The sequence below is a fragment of the Anguilla anguilla genome, chromosome 13 (genome assembly GCF_013347855.1).
Source record: "Anguilla anguilla isolate fAngAng1 chromosome 13, fAngAng1.pri, whole genome shotgun sequence".
NCBI lineage: Eukaryota > Metazoa > Chordata > Actinopteri > Anguilliformes > Anguillidae > Anguilla > Anguilla anguilla.
The window spans coordinates 21,145,339-21,162,540 of record NC_049213.1 but is presented as its reverse complement, the minus strand read 5'-3'; the positions used below and the strand labels follow the sequence as shown (position 1 = coordinate 21,162,540).

The 17,202-nt window shown below is 46.0% G+C and overlaps 1 protein-coding gene across 4 annotated transcripts in view; it reads left to right on the top strand.

Annotated features, from left to right (window-relative positions):
• pcbp4 (poly(rC) binding protein 4) overlaps positions 1-17,202 on the top strand; it is a 58,932-nt gene that overhangs the window by 17,901 nt on the left and 23,829 nt on the right. For all 4 annotated transcript variants that reach the window (XM_035389395.1, XM_035389394.1, XM_035389397.1 and 1 more), the window contains exons 2-4: positions 11,960-12,128; positions 12,398-12,421; positions 15,955-15,987. In XM_035389395.1, the coding sequence (XP_035245286.1) occupies positions 12,021-12,128; positions 12,398-12,421; positions 15,955-15,987 (165 nt within the window). In that variant the 5' untranslated portion in view covers positions 11,960-12,020. The remainder of the gene's footprint in view (positions 1-11,959; positions 12,129-12,397; positions 12,422-15,954; positions 15,988-17,202) is intronic.

Genomic DNA, 17,202 nt, shown 5'->3' with positions numbered 1-17,202 from the left:
CAGTTTTCTTTTGGTTTTTTTTTTTGGACAGCAGCAGATTTTGAGGTGTCACGCCACCCATGAAAAGCTGAAGTCTGCCCGGGTCTGATGACAGGCTCAGGTTTCAGGTTGCGACGGGGGCGAGGAACAGGAAGTGCAGGTTTTTTTTATCGGGCTCGCAGTCATGGGGAATTAACTCATGCTGTTGTACAACACATAAGACGCTTAGAGCCAAACAAGGAAATCAATAAGCGCTGAGAGGGTTAATGGGGAGATGAATAGAGTGCAGGGGCTGGGGGGGGGGGGGGGGGGGGGGGGGGGGGGGCGTGGGCAGGGCAGCTGGGCTGGGGGAATTTACTGCGGCGGGTAAGCTGGCGGTACGAGCGCGACCGACAGAGCGGGCCACGGCCTTCAGGCCGGGGGGGGGGGGGGGCAGGGACTCCCTGGGGGATGTGCGGAGTGTGGGTGGATTCCGTCTGACTTAACGCCGCACGGTCGCCAGCGGCAACATGGGGAGACAGCCCTTCGCCCCCAGTCTGGAGCGCTGTACCCTACACCCGATTTGACAACAATGGGATGACAGAGACTGTGAGATGACAATGGGCAGTCGCCGCACATCCCCCCTTGCCCTGAGCTTCATAGTTAAGAGGGGATCTCATTCCTTTCCACTCATCCTCTGCCCCCAACCCCGCCGCCCCCCCCCCCCCCAGTCCACAGTCTCAGGTGAGGAAATCTCATCGGGTCAGTGGATTTCGAGCCAGGCCGCTCCTCCCCCATGCCATTGGCGGATGGTCATATCCAGATGGCACTAATTGTCAAGCCGCAGGTTTTAAGGATGAAGGGCTCCCCCCATGCCCCCCTCCCCCGACTCGATTGGGACAGTGCAGAATCCTCCCGTACACACAGTGACTGTTCAGCAGTGTCAAATCATCGTTACTGAGATCCTGTTCAGTGCTCAGCATGTCTTTTTGCTTCACCACTTTATTCCAAGCCACTGACAGTGTACCAATAACAGCTAGAATCCAAATCGCCGTAGCATAACATCCCTCCTAGATACGTCATTTACTCGATTGTCATGGCCCTGTTTGCTTCTTATTTCATTCCTTTGCTATTGATCCGTTCTTGCTGCTCTCTTGTTTTTAATAGGAAAGAGATGTCAGAACTATTTTAATCATTTGTGGAGAGACACAAATGAGCGGGGGAGGGGGCGGGAGAGAGAACTGATTTGTTTCCAATCCAGTTCCCCTTGGCCATTGCTTTGCCTGGCTGCTATAGCAGTAAACACAGCTCAATGAATTGCAGGATAATGCAGGAGCACAGAAAAGAGCCATGGTTTTTCCTCATAATATAATTTACATGAGTGATGTAGCCCTTGTTTCCTGAATTGGATTACCTGGCAAGACTGATTGTAGTATGTTGTACGGCTGCTTATTCCATATTGTAAATAAATCAAGAGGTCACCTTAAGTTAATTACCTGCATTTCACCATTGCCTACCAGGGCGGCCGTGTGTGTGCTCACATGCCCGTGTTCTCACGCACTTGCACACCTGAGCACGCATATATACACACTGTCACACTCACACACTCATACTCACGCTCATTCACTCACATTCACATATACACATGCATGCACACACATACTCACACTCACACACACACACTGACATGCTCTCTCACTCTCACACACACACATGCACGCACACACACACACACTCTCTCACTCACACACACCCACTCACATGCTCTCTCACTCACACACACACACACTCACACTCACACACACACATGCTCGCACACACACACACACACACTCAGACTCTCTCTCACTCACACATGCGCACACACAGCACCATTGTGCTGAAAAACACGTTTCCTTGTAGAGCATATTTTTAGGGGGCTCAGGTGTTTATGGTGAGAGGGGTTGAGTCTCAGTGGCCACATCAAACCTGAGTCTCAGGATTAATTCTTCTCTCATGTTTTTATATGGGAGCCCAATAAAAGCCAGTAAATCACATGGAGGCATGAAGTAGCATGCCCTGCCAAGACAACAGAGGCACATCTCATAGAACAGTTAATTACCAATAATAATAAAATGAACTTTGCGATGTATTGCTGTAGCCCATATGGATGTCATTTTCTCAGTCGGGGTTCACTCGTCACCACTTGTAACCACTTACACTTGTCGTTTTCCGGGACCCCCCTCCCCACACACACCCCCCAGGTGAATTTAAAATATTGTGCGATTAACCCTGATTCCAGTTGTCCTTGATGTGTAACTATTCCTAATTTTTTTTCCTTTGGCTCTTTAATTGGCCATTTTTCGGCACATTGTAAGGAGCAAGAGGTCAGGCCTTTTACAGTGTATAAGGTCATAAAATGTCTGTGACGTTCCCTGTAGGCCTCATTAACGGTCTGTAAGGGGACTCCGTGTGTGCCTGACCACTGCTGGTTGATGTAGTTTGACCTGGAAAACTGTTACCACTGTACATGTACATGGCTTTCTGTATGTATATTTGTCGTCAGCAGCATGAAAACCCATATCTCTCTTACTCCCATTTTTGAGTTTGATATGTGAATAACAAGCTTGCATAATCCATGCTATGTCATGTTTCTGAAAAGGTGCCCTTTAATACACACACACACACACACACACACAGATGCTCACGCGCACACACGCACACACACACAGATGCACACATGCACTCGAAACGAAATTTAAAAAATTAAAAAGGACAGAAAGGCATGGAATGCTTTTGTGCCGCAGACTACAAATAGGCTTTGTGGATCTGAAGCATCCTCCCTCCCTCCCCACCTCCCTCATCCGTCAGTCCAGCTGTCCCCTCCAACAGCTGAGGACTTCCCAGAGTTCTGAGGCGTACGCCGCCCCCCCCCCCCCCCCCCCGTGCTATTACAGCTGACGTCCCAGTCCCAGCCTCCCCACGCCCCTCTCTGCAGCAGACCCCAAACCCTATCTCAGCTCTCCCTAAGCCCTTCCGCAGCAGAATCCAGGCTCCCCCTTTGAGGTGGGTGGCATGTGCCGTTGCCTTAGCGACACAGACTACTGGACACAGGGCATTCAAGCACCCGGATCTGAGCATGCCTGGATATTTTCATCATGGGCCGGACTGGGCCGCACATGAATCTTCCAGAAAACACCGCAGCTCCTTAACTCTGGCTATCTAAGGCTCTTTCTGCCTCTGAATTAAATTTTCAAAAGTGAAACATCAAAGCTCCACCCCCACCCCTCTAATTTAAAAGAAGAAAGCATTTTTTTGGTGTAGATATATGTATTTGGGTCATTCCGCACCATATCATTCAGTGCTTAGCCAATCATATTTAAGTTTCCCCTGTACCTTTGTGTCATGGAAGACTGAATTCAGCATGCAAAACATGGAGCCACGGCAGGTCTGATACAGCACTGTTTGTAACACTTGGCCTCATTCAGAATATAAAGACCATACTGAGTATATTCAGCCGTATTTTACAAGGCCTTAGGAACGCCACTGAAGTGTATGTAACAGGGGCTAGCTCTTGGCTAATATGAAACAGCAAAGCCTATTTCAGTGTGCTGAATAAGCTTTGTGGATACTGTGCAGTGCTGCACAACATCCACTGACCTATCAAATGAATCACTAATCAAATTTAAAAGGAGAAATGCATATAGCTGAAGTTTGCATTGTTTTATTATTTTTTTAAAACATTGGTATAAAGAATTGGTCCAGGGAGGGGAGCCAGGAGGCCGAGGGGCAAACATGCAGAACGAGGCAGCTCTGGCAATCGTGGTAAATTCGGGAGGGTTGTCCTCTCCTCCACCTCTCCACAGGACAACCTTCTTGCCCCGCAGTTTGGGAAGTGTGGTTTCTGCTGCGTGGACGTAAGAGCCTGGAACAGGAGGGAGTGAAAATCGAGTTTCCTGCTGCATTGCCAGGGCCCAGGAAGTATAATAATCACACTGGGGTTTTTTTGTGTGGAGCTTCGAATTAAATTAAAGGGCCAGCTCCAGGTTATTACTTCCTTTCTGTTAATAGCCACTCAGCCCCCATGTATGAATCTCATATCAGACAACATAGAGTATTCCATTCAGAAAGAGTTCCAAGCTCTAATCAACCTCAGAAGACCTTTTAAGGCTCACATGTAAATGTGTACGTGTGTGGTTATTTACATCTATATTTGCATGTTGTAAATATTATACTCTGTCATTTTCTGCTGATTTGCATGTTATTTGCATTATTTGAATTTATTTTATGCAGGTTTAATCATTTTAAACGAAGGTGGAATCACACAGTTTTTTCTATAGATAAAGATGTAAAGTTTATGGGAGCGCTTGTTAGGAACTGCAGGAAATAAGGTTTTAGAAGTCTACAAATCCCAGGAGTGTGTACGTGCAGGCATGTGTGTGTTTTTATTTATTTATTTATTTATTTATTTATTAATGTTCATCAAAAAGACAGCTATTGCATATCTGTGTTCAAGGAGGCAAACAAAGAGCAGACACAGTCTACCTTTACCTCCTTTTCACTCTCCTCACTAATCCCTGTCTAAGCTGATTGAGTCACAGCTTGAACCAGGTCACTAGTAGCCCTGTAAGTCCTAAGCCTGTGGTCTGAATGCTAATTTAAGCACTGGAGCGACAAAGAGCATCTCTGTTCATGTAAGCGCTTCTCGTGCCTTCCATTCTGGCTGGGAGAGATCTAGAAGGCTCTCTGATGAATCACTGAAACATGTTGGGATGGGCAAGAAAACCTTGCAGTTAATAAATGTGAATCACTGTGCACTGGTGACCCTCAGCTCACTCGCCCCATTACTGTGGAATTCCAGCATTGTAGATTCTCAATGCCGTTTTCAGTTGGCTATAGTGAACATTTTAAGTCACCATGACCATTTTCTGGTCCAGTCTAGGTTTTTGGCATAGTCTTGGTCTTCCTTCGTTCATCTAACATCATGAATATGGACAGTGCTTAGTGGACAAATGTGCAGCTCACGATTCATAACTGCATAAAAAAATAACTGCAACAAGGACTCAGACATAGATTCAAACAACATTAGTCCTTAACTTTGACTCGATGTTGGTAATTCAGCAATCACCCAAATTTACTTGGCAAACTGTGTTTATGAGGGATAAAAATTTTAACTTGAGTGTTTATTGTTTATTGAATCAGGCCTGAAGTGTAGAACATTTTGAGTTTGACTGCTGTGAATGAACAAAATATTGGCTATAACAAAGGAGGAAGATACTGTATGTAAATATCTGAAATATCCTTCTGGTCTGATCAAAAACATAATGCAATATCATTTTAAAAGCCCCTGTCCCTTTAACTTGAATTCCTGCAGTACAAATTCAGTTGTATAAATTATGTTTGGTATGCTAGTCACCCTAGATAAGGTCATCTTTTAGTACTATCCATAATAAATAATAACTGGAAGAATTGCAGTGTGGTTAATGCACTCCCCGCCATATTTCAGAGTACAGGTTTAAGACAAGAATATCAGAAGACAACTGCATTAGCAAGTTTACATTCAACCTTTGTCCATGCTGTTAATGTTGTTGAATAAACAAAGGAGGTTTGTAATTTTTAATAAACAGACATTCACATATTCAAATATTTCCTAAGTGCTGTGTAGAAATGATTTCTGAGACCTGGATCACTCTGTCGAGGCCTGAATAGCCCCATGCTTTCAGTTGAAGGGAGAAAATAGCCATTCTTTCTATTTTTTGTTGTTTCAACCCTGATCAAAGTAACTGCGTATTGCTCTGACAGAGACATAAAAGAATAATAGAAGATTTCATCATATCCCCGGAATAAACAAATAAACCAGCAGTTTGGGAATGCCACCCCCATTTATTGCTGTACAATATGATATTGGTTTGTAGGTTTATTGGAACATGAGTTTCACGTTTGTAGTGGTAGGCAGCTGTGGTCTGGGGGTCTATGTCCAGCCTGTGGCTTATCTGCAGGACCTGGGAGTGAAACACACTCTGGTAATGAGGCCCTGTACCCCACCTCTGGCATTCACACACACATGGCATAGAGGCCAAGGTGTCATCACCTTGAGAGCAAGGTGTGAACACACAGTTGTTTTTACCCTGACAACAGCGTTGGCTGTAAAAAAAATAATTAAATCACTATAATTAATTTAAATTTGTCCCTTTTAATTAAATTTACTATTAAATGTTTTTCTACACTGTATTGCTCAGTTCTGATATGTTTTCTCTTTTTTAGCAATTTGCACTCTTGTGTTACTGCTACCCTTTCGTGTTGTGTGAGGCTTTAGTCCAAAAAGCTAGGGTAATATTGGAAGTGCGGCACTGACAGTTATTTTAATACGACAGTATTGAGGAATGAGAAAAATACATGTTTGCTACATCTGGCAGTTTGATTAATTTTAGGGGCTACAAGACACAAGCTCTCACAGAACCCAAACAGAAAATGATAATACCGCACTCAGACTGTGACATGAAACTGAATTTCTAAAACAGTGACGGGCTTGAAAGGCCTAGCGAGCGGTCGTGATCTCTGTCAAGTTGCCTGCATCCTCTTCCTTTCTGGAGGGAGCCTCTAACTCCTCTGTTTCTTTATAAGCTTCGGCAAGGACACCCTGTTTTATATATAGAGACATTCGATGTCTACTACAGCATACTACTATTACAATCAACATAATTATAGTGATCATCTTCACTGTCATTATGAGTCAGGCAGGGAAGGCTGCACTGCCCTGAAACCATGCCGTTTGTCAGGGCTGTGTCAGAGCATGAGCACGCTTCCGCTCAGCTGTGGCACATTTAAATGCAGGGGGGAGGGAGGGGGGCTTTCTCCTGCGGACGGACACGTGCCCTCCTCTGGTTCCCGGGTGGATGCATGACTGAGTGACATCACTCAGGCTTTTTCCATATCCCAGGATGCACCTGGGCCGAGCTCACTGAGCGGTGCGTAGTGCTTATAAAATATTTCCATCAACACCGCACCCCCTTCCCCCCTTCTTTTCTAAACCACTGAATTACACCTGGGTCAAAATATGGATGTAAAATAATTTAACTCCTTAGACCCCAACAACATGTGGCCAGGGTGGATGAATGTATGATAAATAAAATGAAATATAAATACAAGTAAAGTGCAATGAAGAATATATCAGAAGGTCCTGGGAAGGACATGGCCCCCAGTGGCAGAAAGGTTTGTGCCTTTCCATCAGCTTTTCTGCAGGATTGTCCTCCACCGGTACATGAATGCTGTAATATTTCCTGTGCAGTGGGATGAGTGAAGTCAGGTGACACAGTGAAGGCTGAGATCCCTGTGTGCCCCTCTGCCTGCCTTCACCACATGCCTGTCACACGCCAGCAAACCTCCCGCAGACTTAAAAAGACATGTCAGTTTTCCACAGCATTCAGAACAGTTATCATCCGAAATGGTCTATTTTCAGCTCTCAGGATTTTGCAGCAGTGTGTCAAGTGTTACTGGCATTTAAAGAGTTAAAGTATTCAGTATAATTTCTGACCAAAGTCACAACAACCAGGAACCATTTGAAACTATTATGGTTGTGTGTGTCATCTGTTATTTTATATGCTATTGTTATAGAATGTATATTGTAATTTTATGTTATTTCATTATGTATTAGGCTTATAGTTGCTGAGACAGTTACTTTTTGTTGTTGCTATCGTAGCCTCCATCTTGAAACAGTTCGCATGAGCCCTGATTCATAATTTGGGTTAAAATGGTTCACGATTACCTGCATTCAGAAATGCAAATATGAATTATATATTGGGGGCGTTATTAAGAGCAACATTATTTCTGCATTAATGGGACACGGGCCCTTTTATCGTGGGGGGAGCGGGGTAATCAGCTGCTTCCCTGGCGCCGTGGGTTACAGGCCGCCTGCGTCGTTGTGTTCACTGGGAGGCAGACCCCAGAGATTCGGAACGAATCAGTCATGCGTGGGGTCAGTGCTTCTAAAGAGCCCCGGGAAGACTGGGGAGAGGGGGGCGGGCAGGGGGGGAGGGGGGTGAGACACACTTTAACCCCATCCAGGAAGGCTGTTTTCACGAGCGCTTCAATTATTCATTTCCTGGGCGGCGGCAAAGTACTGCGGGGTGATAAAACGCCAGGGTGCGCCGCTGAAGGACGCGTGTTGGGTGGGGCGGACAGTGGCCTCACCTCCCCTCGCCTCGATCCCCGACCCAAAAAAAAATTAATCCCATTCCACCCACCCGCCGCGAAAAGCAAGCCTGGAGGAAGACGACAAACATTCCAATCGCTCTCCTGCAGCAGCTCTCGCGTCCGGTCGCCACACGCTGCACAGCAAACAACTGCGAAGGCCCCCGTCCGCATTACCTCATACCTCCCTGCTCTGGCGCAGGAAATAAAGCAGAGTAATTGGTAATACCCCTTGCCAGTGCACCTGTTCCCGGATATCCGCTTTCTCCCCGCGTTGCTGCCTTCATGGACCGCGGGGGAGGGTTGGGGCGAGGAGGGCTGGGGGGGGGGGGGGGGGCTTTGGCTCCTGGACACGCCGAGGCCTGCCATGTTAGATTTGGGTGGCCTTGACAGACGGGGCTTGCTATGCGAGCCGCGCCTCGGAGGGGGAGCGGTAAAGCGCAGCCCGAGCAGCGAGGGCGCGGTGCCACCGGGCTTGTGCGCGGCGAGCATGCAGATCGCCGGGAGGAGCCGCGAGGAGCCGCGAGGCGCCGCGGCGGTATTCATGCGCCAGAAGCACGCGAGAAGCGCACGGCGCTCCCCGCGCGGCGCCGCCAGAGAAAATGGCCCTCCGGTCCCATCACCCGCGTCTGCGTGGAGCGCTCTGCACGTGCTCAGCATGCGCTTACTGCACCCGCCTCCCCACAGCAACAGTCCCCAAACTGCGCTTACTGCACCCGCCTCCGCACAGCAACAGCCCCCAAACTGCGCTTACTGCACCCGCCTCCGCACAGCAACAGCCCCCAAACTGCGCTTACTGCACCCGCCTCCCCACATCGACAGCCCCCAAACTGCGTTTACTGCTCCCGCCTCCCCACATCAACAGCCCCCAAACTGCGCTTACCGCACCCGCCTCCCTACATCGACAGCCCCCAAACTGCGCTTACCGCACCCGCCTCCCCACAGCAACAGCCCCCAAACTGCGCTTACTGCACCCGCCTCCCCACAGCAACAGCCCCCAAACTGCGTTTACTACACCCGCCTCCCCACATCGACAGCCCCCAAACTGCGTTTACTGCACCCGCCTCCCCACATCAACAGCCCCCAAACTGCGTTTACTGCACCCGCCTCCCCACATCAACAGCCCCCAAACTGCGTTTACTGCACCCGCCTCCCCACATCAACAGCCCCCAAACTGCACTTACTGCACCCGCCTCCCCACATCAACAGCCCCCAAACTGCGTTTACCGCACCCGCCTCCCCACATCAACAGCCCCCAAACTGCGCTTACTGCACCCGCCTCCCCACATCGACAGCCCCCAAACTGCACTTCGTGGGAGCGGTTGAGATGGGTTTCAGAGTGACATTTGTATACTTTTTTCAATATTTCACACTTTCTATTGACGTTCATATCAGTTTAAATTAAATATTGCTGCAGTGTGGTGCACTTCAGTTCCAGTGTATCCTACATGCAATATTAATATTATGTTTCAGTATATGTCAGGGCAAATTTCAATGGTAGTGGTAGGATAATAATAAATTCATTTTTCTATTTGGTTAGTGGTGGGCACTGAAAGTTTGGTGAGCAACATTTACACAAGTACATCCCACTTACTTGTAGGCCTACTATGTTCTCTTGAAAAACATTTGCATCCAGACACATAGGCAACTCACTGAATTTATAAGTTTAGATGTGTACTTTCCAATATTGTATCCTACTTCTGCAAGTCCCCACGATCAGAAGTTTGTCTGTTTTTATCGTTTCGCAATAGGAAGTCGCAGGGGGTTCAGTGTTTTGTTTTCATGCGTTGTTTTTCTCGCAGAAGATACGCATAGGCCCCACGCGGAGCTGCTTTTTCTGGCCCGGTTCTGCCCTGACAGGGATCCTGTCAGTGAATGGCTCAGGAGCAGCAGACTGTCTCCCTGCCTTTTCCCCCTGTGTAACTGAAGGACTCCCTGGGAGCGGTGCTGTCATCCATTACACCGAGGCTGACAGCGTGCACACTCTGTCACCACAGGCCACAGCAAAGGAATTTCCCTCCGCCAATTGTTCTTCATTAGCGAGGATGTTTTATTTGTTGCGGGGCGGGGAGCAGTCGCCATCAATTAGCGAAAGGCCGAAATACCATGCGGTTGGTCTGAGCGTGTGCCCGTGCTGCCCAGGTTAGGACACCAGCCGAGCGTTCCCCTGCAAATTATCAGGCGGTGGCAGCAAGGGAAGACGGGCACATTGGCCCAGTTCTGATGGCATAGTCCTCCTACATCCCAGTGCGAACTGTGACGTTATTCCAGAATGAAAAAAATCCCAAAACATCAGCAAAAAAAGAGGGAGCATTACAAATGTGGATCTTGTGACACGGATTTATTTTACATGCCGAGTCAGATTTGCAGCCTACCTTTTGTCCGGAAGTCTTGTTAGTCTGCCACAGAAGTGGATATCAGCCGGCTGCTGATTCTCAGGAAACATACGCCCACACCTGAAATTACGCAGGCGTGAAAATCGGATTCTTAATTAATCTGTCAACGGTTTCAGTAGGCCTACCAGCGCAGCTAATGCGTTGGTATTTGGGTCGCGTTACTCCAAGACAGATGTCTAAACGTTTGCCTGCAGTTACTTGCGAGGCAGGTTGAGCGAATATCTTCATTTTATTTCTTTATTTATTCCTTAATATATTTATTTATTTGAAAGCCTACTGCGTGATGCCTGCTGGATTTTTCAGTATTCCGCACGAGTGCCACAGTCGTACCGAAAGCTTATTTAATTCACCCTTAAGCTTTTAACTGACTTGCCAATTAATTTTTTAAATATCACACAGCCTTGTTGTGCAAACTCTTGACGCCTGCAAATTGCATTAATATGCACGGGCCAATATTTTCCCATGTACTTAGCATAATGTCACAATAAATCAGTGAATCAATAAACATGTTTTCACTAACATGTATTTCAATGCCTTTTATGATACGCGTGGTAAATGCATACACTCCCCAAGTATCGAATCACGACTGTTTTCTGTGACAAACTACCAGGTTCCCTCTAGTTCAAGCAAGGAATCAAAGCTCTGAGTGGCAGTCCCAAAAAAATGTAGCTACATGCTGCAGGTGTATTTGACACAATCAACAGCGCATGCGCAAGCGCAGTAACTATAGTGGCTTTTGGCACTGGAGAAAAGCCAGAAAGCGATTCCTTAAATTTTGTGCCTATCCCCCAGTGATGCTATTTCTAGTTTAGAATGACTGCACTTGCAACATCAAAGTTAGCCGGCTCAGGAAGCTGCCATGACAGTTTCTGTTGCTCTATTCATGGTGGCAGTGCCAACAGCTGCATTATTCCGTGTCAAAATGTGTGTAGTTACCTGGCTGCAAAAAAGATGGAATCTGAACAAACTGTGCTGTAGGGCTTGATTTTGTACGTACTGTTCCATGAGACGGTATGGTTTCACATTGTGAAGTCCAGTGGGAGTGTATGGCTTTAACACAGTGGTGCCCTGCAAAATGACAGTGTGGTCTTATTGTGCTTGTGATCCTGGTTTGCTGGTGGTACAGGTTTACACCGTATGACCATGTGGTCTAATATTGCTTGTGGTACAGGTTTACACCGTATGACCATGTGGTCTAATATTGCTGGTGGTACAGGTTTGCACCGTAGGACCATGTGGTCCAATATTGTTGGTGGTACTGGTTCACCCTGTATGACCATGTGGTCTAATATTGCTGGTGGTACTGGTTTACACCATATGACCACGTGGTCAAGTATTGCTGGTGGTCCAGGTTTACACCATATGACCATGGGGTCTAATATTGCTGGTGGTACTGGTTTACCCTGTGTGACCGTGCGCTCTCTCTCTCCCCACAGAGCTGTGAAATTCCGGTAAAGAGCCTCATTGCGCAGTTGCACCTGCTGACGAGCCTCTTTCATGCGTCTCCCTGCGCCAGACTCCCACATCAGAATGAACTGTGAGCAGGACTTTGGAGAAGGGGGCATGAACGTGACGCTCACCCTCAGGCTGCTCATGCACGGAAAGGTGGGTCTGTCGTGCTGCCTGTTACATTTAATATACCTCTTTCTGTCATAAAGAGTTATCTTTTTGAGTTTGTTCTCTTACATTAGAAACATCTGTTTCTGAGTCAATACTAACCCTAAAGCTCCAGTTTGCAGTTGGTTATGTGCAATTAGTGGACACTCTCGCAGCTGGTAGGAGCTGGTTTCACAAAGCATCCCAGCTGTATTCAAATGCACAGGGAATGTGTGGGAAGAGCTGGGATCAATACCATTTCCTCTGTTCTGTTACAGGAGGTCGGCAGCATCATCGGGAAGGTGAGCACTTCATCTTTTTTTTTTTTGGAGAAGGATTCTATTATGATCCTTGTTTTTTCTAAGAACGCATAGCGACTAGAACAGGCCAATCAGACCATCTCTGTCCGACATTTATGGACAAACTAGAGTATCTTGCACTTGCCATTTACCTACAAACTTAAGAATATCTCGAGCTCACAACCTGTCTACAGCTAGAGAGTTTCTAGCACTCCCCATTTTTCCACAAATTAGAGAGTGTCTAGCACTGCACAAAGACTGAAAAAACCCCTAGAGTCTCTGCCTCCGCTACAGGATTTGGCAAGCTGTTCCATGCATTGACAACTCTCTGTGTAAAGAAATACTGCCTGATATTTGCGCAGAATTTACCTGTCGTTAAACACTTATGTTCCCCTTGCTCTACTGACAGAAATCAAACTAAAAAATCTATTGTGACCCCCTTTATGAATTTAAAAACTTATATAAAATACTCCCTTAGTCTTCTTTAAATGTACTGGAACAGATTGAGTATTTTTCTTTATTTTCAAGTCTTACTTCTTTTCCATAACTATTATATTTCATCCGAGGGACCAATTTGGTTGCCCTTCTTTGAAAATTTTCTAGAGCTTCTATATCTTTCTTGTAATGTAGTACCACAAACTACACAATGCTCTTTATGTGTAATCTGGCATTGTAGAACATCAATATAACATCCTTTGATTTATACTCCATTCTTTTTTTATGCATTTATGCATTACTGGTTTTTACTGGTATTTAGCATGCGCAGGTAATGTGGCATAACTTTGTTCAGGTTCAAATGGAGAAGAGTGAAACTAACTGCATTCAGATTGGTTTAACTGATATAATTACAAAATGGACTCTTTCTGCACAGCCTTTTGCATGTATTCCAACAAACAATACATGAGATGTAATGCAATGACAAATGCGATTTAAGAAACTATTCAAAAGCACCACATCAGCCCTTAATCTCGAGTTTGTCACTGTTTCAGCACTGACAGGGGAATGGGCAAAGAGGAACATCAAAAAACCCGACATGGGCAGTCAGAGAAAGAGAGTAACAGATTTAGCCGAGCAGGGTGGGGCTAACTGCAGCCGTCAGCTAACGGTAGACAAGGCGTGGGTTCTGCTTGCAGCTCTCTCTGGTCCACCTCGGCCTTACAGCAGAGCAGTAAACGTTGCCTTGCAGGACCTGAGGCATTGCCCATGCCCAGGCTCCTCTCCCCCTGGGGAAATCCAGCTAATAAGGCCCTGGGTCACTGCCAGCCTCTCCATTTCATCTGGCCACAAGAGCACTCAGACGCCCAGCCCACCGCCGTCCACGCTGCGCAGTGCAGGCCCACCGCTGAGGATCAGGGGACCGGGCTTAAGGGGGGTGCATGTGGGCGTGGCAGGGCTGCTATACACAAGGTCTTTCTCATATAAGCATGTTGTAGGGATGTTCTCTTATGAGAGAACACCGCTGTTACATGCAAGGTCGTCCTCTTATAAGGACATTCTCTGATACTCTCTTCAGCCAGTCTGGAAATATGACCGGGAGTTCTTTAATTGAGCTGTTACTCTCCCAGTTATTATTTATTATTGATAACACTGGAAGAGGCCCTTATCTAGCGTGACGTACAGAGCATACATAATTTTTATATCTGCATAATTACTACAGAAATTCAGGGTAAGTACTTCATTCAAGGGTAAAATGGCAGTTCACTGTATGACTCTACTATATCATAATAGACCCTACAAGCTCCCCTATTCCGACATGTTGCACTGTTACAGTTGCCACACATTAAGCCTGTATTCAGTCAATATTTGTCCTAAACACCTTGACTACAATTAAATGCATGCATTCATGAGTGTCTTCACATAAATCAGTTTAGCAAGTTCTTCAACCACAAAAATGACCTCGATAAACAGTCTAAAGAAAAAAGGAAGCACTTTAATTTCATTTTAACTCAATTAATGACAGTTGTTGATTGAATCTAGGCCAAGGTTTTTAACCTGAATTGTTTCTGTAAACAAACAACCGGACGTGTGTATATGAATGACATTTCAAATGTTATTTGCTATGGATGAGTGCTTTCTGCTAAGCAATATAAATATTAATGAGAAGAAAGGTTTTCAAATTTATAATTAGAGCCATGGTGGAATATTATAGAATACTTTGAAGGTTTTTCAATAAATCTTACAAATAATTGCATGTTGTGCTCTTATTTTATTATAAATGACAACACACAATACATGTTGCACAACATCTGCAGCATATTCAACAATCTGTAAAGAATGGTGAAACAGAAGGCAGTATTTTACTCAGAATCTTACATAAGCTAGGTTTAGCTAATCACTTTCTCACAGTTGGACTAGATTGATATTGCAGAACAGCAGACATTTCTAAGCAGATTCTCCTATTCAGAAGGACTTAAATAGCTCATTAGCCATGTATACTGTTGGATATTTACTGAAGCGGATCAGATTATGTACCTTGCTCGAGGGCAAGGCAGAAGCCTCATCGCCTGGGAGTCAAACTGGCAACCTTTTGGGATACAGTTATTTATGAAAAAAGAATTCTTAAGCTACAAAAAATTGTAGCGCCCCCTTCCGAAACCCCCCCCCCCCCCCCCCCCCCCCCCCCCCCCCCCCCCCCCCCCCCCCTGTTCCCCTTGCCACCCCTGCCCCCTCTGCCTATTGATTACATCAGCTGTTCTCTAGAGACATGAGATCAGATGATTGAGAATCGGAACATTTTGACATCCGAATGATGAAGCACCAGGGACTGCTCTCCCTCCGCGTGCCAGTTTATCCTTGTGTTCTTCCCACTCCCTCCCCTTGGTTCGACCTCAGCTGAAGAAAGCAGAAGGGTAATGTTACAGATACAGCTCTGCAGTATACTGTCCCCTAACACCCACCTCAGCCTCCACTTTTAATACCTGTCACTGAGTGAGACAGAGAGAGAAACAGCAAAGAGACAAACTAGGAGAGAGGGAGAGAGAAAGAGAAAGAGAGAGAGAGAGAGAGAGAATAGAGTGGGGGGCATGAAAGGAACGGGAACATGACTGAAAAGTTGGCCTGACAAAGCTACTTAAACAAGTTTGGCTTTTATTTTATTTTTTACAAAAAATATATAGATTTTTTTCTTTTATTTATTTTTTGTTGTTTTATTCACTGACACAATGTGATGAAACAGTCCCATACAGATAGACCAGCCCCTCGAAATACAGCCAGGCATGACACACTGCTTTTTTCATGCAAAAGTGCAGATATGCAAGTGCCTGGCATCAGAACTTGGCCTAGATGTTCTAGTGATTGAAGGGCAGTTGAGTCCCTTGCCATCCCAAATCTGGTTTCTGGGGAGCGCATCCATGCAGAAGCCTCATTGCTGTTTAGTGGGGCTGAACTGATGCTCATTTTTGGCATGTTAGAGCCAAGTCAAGCCAGTTTAATTACAAGGTGAAGGGACATGTTAAAAGCCTTCTTCTTTGTAAACAAGAGCTGCAAAACACAGCCTTTGACATCTTCTTCTTCTTTTGTTCCCCCTCCACCCCCAGAAAGGAGAAACAGTGAAGAGAATACGAGAAGAGGTAAGCACACCTCCTACTGTTACCTATCACCTCCCTCGCTTTGTGTACACTCTATGCACAGCGTGCTTTGCATACAGAGCAGAGCATCTGCCATGCGGAGTTAAGATGTATGGATCTAACTACCTCCAAATTGTTAAGCTTCGTAAGGCTGGTTTTTTACAGCGAGAGACAAATTAATATCAATTCAGGGTTTTACCCACCCAACCCACTCCCCTGAATTTTAGAGCATGGATGGATGACAGTGAAGCTATTGTCATGCCTGTAGATGCTCACACTGTCATCCCAAATAAGTCATATTGGAAACAAATGACTATTCTTCCGCTCGCTATATATAAAAAAGACAGCTCCTCACATTGGTGAGAGGGCTTCAAAAGAAGGATACATGAATATTTAAATGAATATTTTTCCACCTCAAGGGCAAAACACTTTACATACACACACACACACGCACATGTACACACGCACACACGCACGCACACACACATGCACACACAAAAACACACACACACACACACACTTGCGCACACACACACACAGGCACAGACCAAGACCCTTGGTCTTCAAGGCCATTGAAGAACAGTGTTAAGAAGCATTGGTGGCTTGAAGGATTTCAGAAGGACGTGGACAATGGTGGCGAAGGAGAGATGAAAAATGTTTTTTATTTGGTGTGTAAAGGTGTTGATTTGAGGCCTTTAGCTGTACATAAAATCAGATGCCACTGCTCCTCTGATGGCCTTCATCTCAATGACTCCGGAAATTTGATAGACATGCTGTATTTCTCCCTTCGTATGACTGGTAATGAACAATTTTGTCATCTTCTTCCTCCACGATGTCCAAAAATAGCCTCTATTTTTCTCATTAAGATGGGAGAGGGCTGGGTTTGGAATTCACGTCAGGGCCTTGAGCACGACCTGTTAATTTGTCAGCATGAGCTGATGCGGGGTCACACAGGGGCCACCCGCGACAACAAAGTGGCGAGCGGAGCCGCGGCCGTGCGCTGTGTGTGTCCTCATCCTCCTCCTCCTCCTCATCATCCAGATACCGAGAGCGCACTCCTGCTCATCGGCTCTCGCACGCAGCCAAAATGGAACGTGTAATGAAATCTCTCTTCCTTTAGTGTTTGTCTGTCAGGGGTGAATCAAAGGAGCAATACAAAATACGGTGCTCCATCATCCCCCATTATAAAACAATACACATAAATGAAAAAAAATAAGG